Source organism: Nanorana parkeri, unplaced genomic scaffold, assembly GCF_000935625.1.
Source record: "Nanorana parkeri isolate BGI_ZX_2015 unplaced genomic scaffold, ASM93562v1 scaffold2617, whole genome shotgun sequence".
Lineage (NCBI taxonomy): Eukaryota > Metazoa > Chordata > Amphibia > Anura > Dicroglossidae > Nanorana > Nanorana parkeri.
The window spans coordinates 106,409-106,922 of NW_017308885.1; the positions used below are offsets into that span (position 1 = coordinate 106,409).

Sequence of the window (514 nt, forward strand, 5' to 3'; positions counted from 1 at the left end):
ACCCCCCCCCCCCCCCTTTCAGCATTTTCATTACTACGGTGGAAATCGATCGTCCATTTGGACCCCATCAACTGTTAGAAGATTGAACGGACGTTACGAAAACTGATCTTTTTGGAATAAAGTTCTACTGGTGTGTGGCCAGCTTGACACGGATTTCTGTCAAAGGGTTATTCCGCCAGGAAAAGTTATGCTGAATGTTCCTTTCACTGACTTACACTGACTTGCATGCTATAAGAGCTGGGAAGAGCCAGATTCGTTGCATCTGACGGGGTAAGATCCATTATGTCATTTCAGCTTTTGGGGCCGTCAGGTGGATAAAATAGCCAACCGACACCAACAACTTATGCAGGGAAAGTTCACAAAGAGTTAAAATTGGTTTAAAAGGTTTCCAACAGTTTGGAAGTGCTAACATATGTGAGCACAGTGGTCTTTCCTAAGTGCATGTCCATTGCATTTATTGTTCTTTGCCATGCGATAATAGGGGACGCGTGCCATTGTGCTACCACATGTTAAA

General features: G+C 44.2%; 1 protein-coding gene across 1 annotated transcript in view; it reads right to left on the bottom strand.

Moving 5' to 3' along the window:
* The window catches only part of DCHS1 (dachsous cadherin-related 1), a 36,442-nt gene extending 36,161 nt beyond the window's left edge, over positions 1–281 (bottom strand). Inside the window, exon 1 of the mRNA XM_018573922.1 lies at positions 216–281. Within this exon, the coding sequence (XP_018429424.1) occupies positions 216–281 (66 nt within the window). The remainder of the gene's footprint in view (positions 1–215) is intronic.
* Between the last annotated feature and the right edge of the window lie 233 nt (positions 282–514).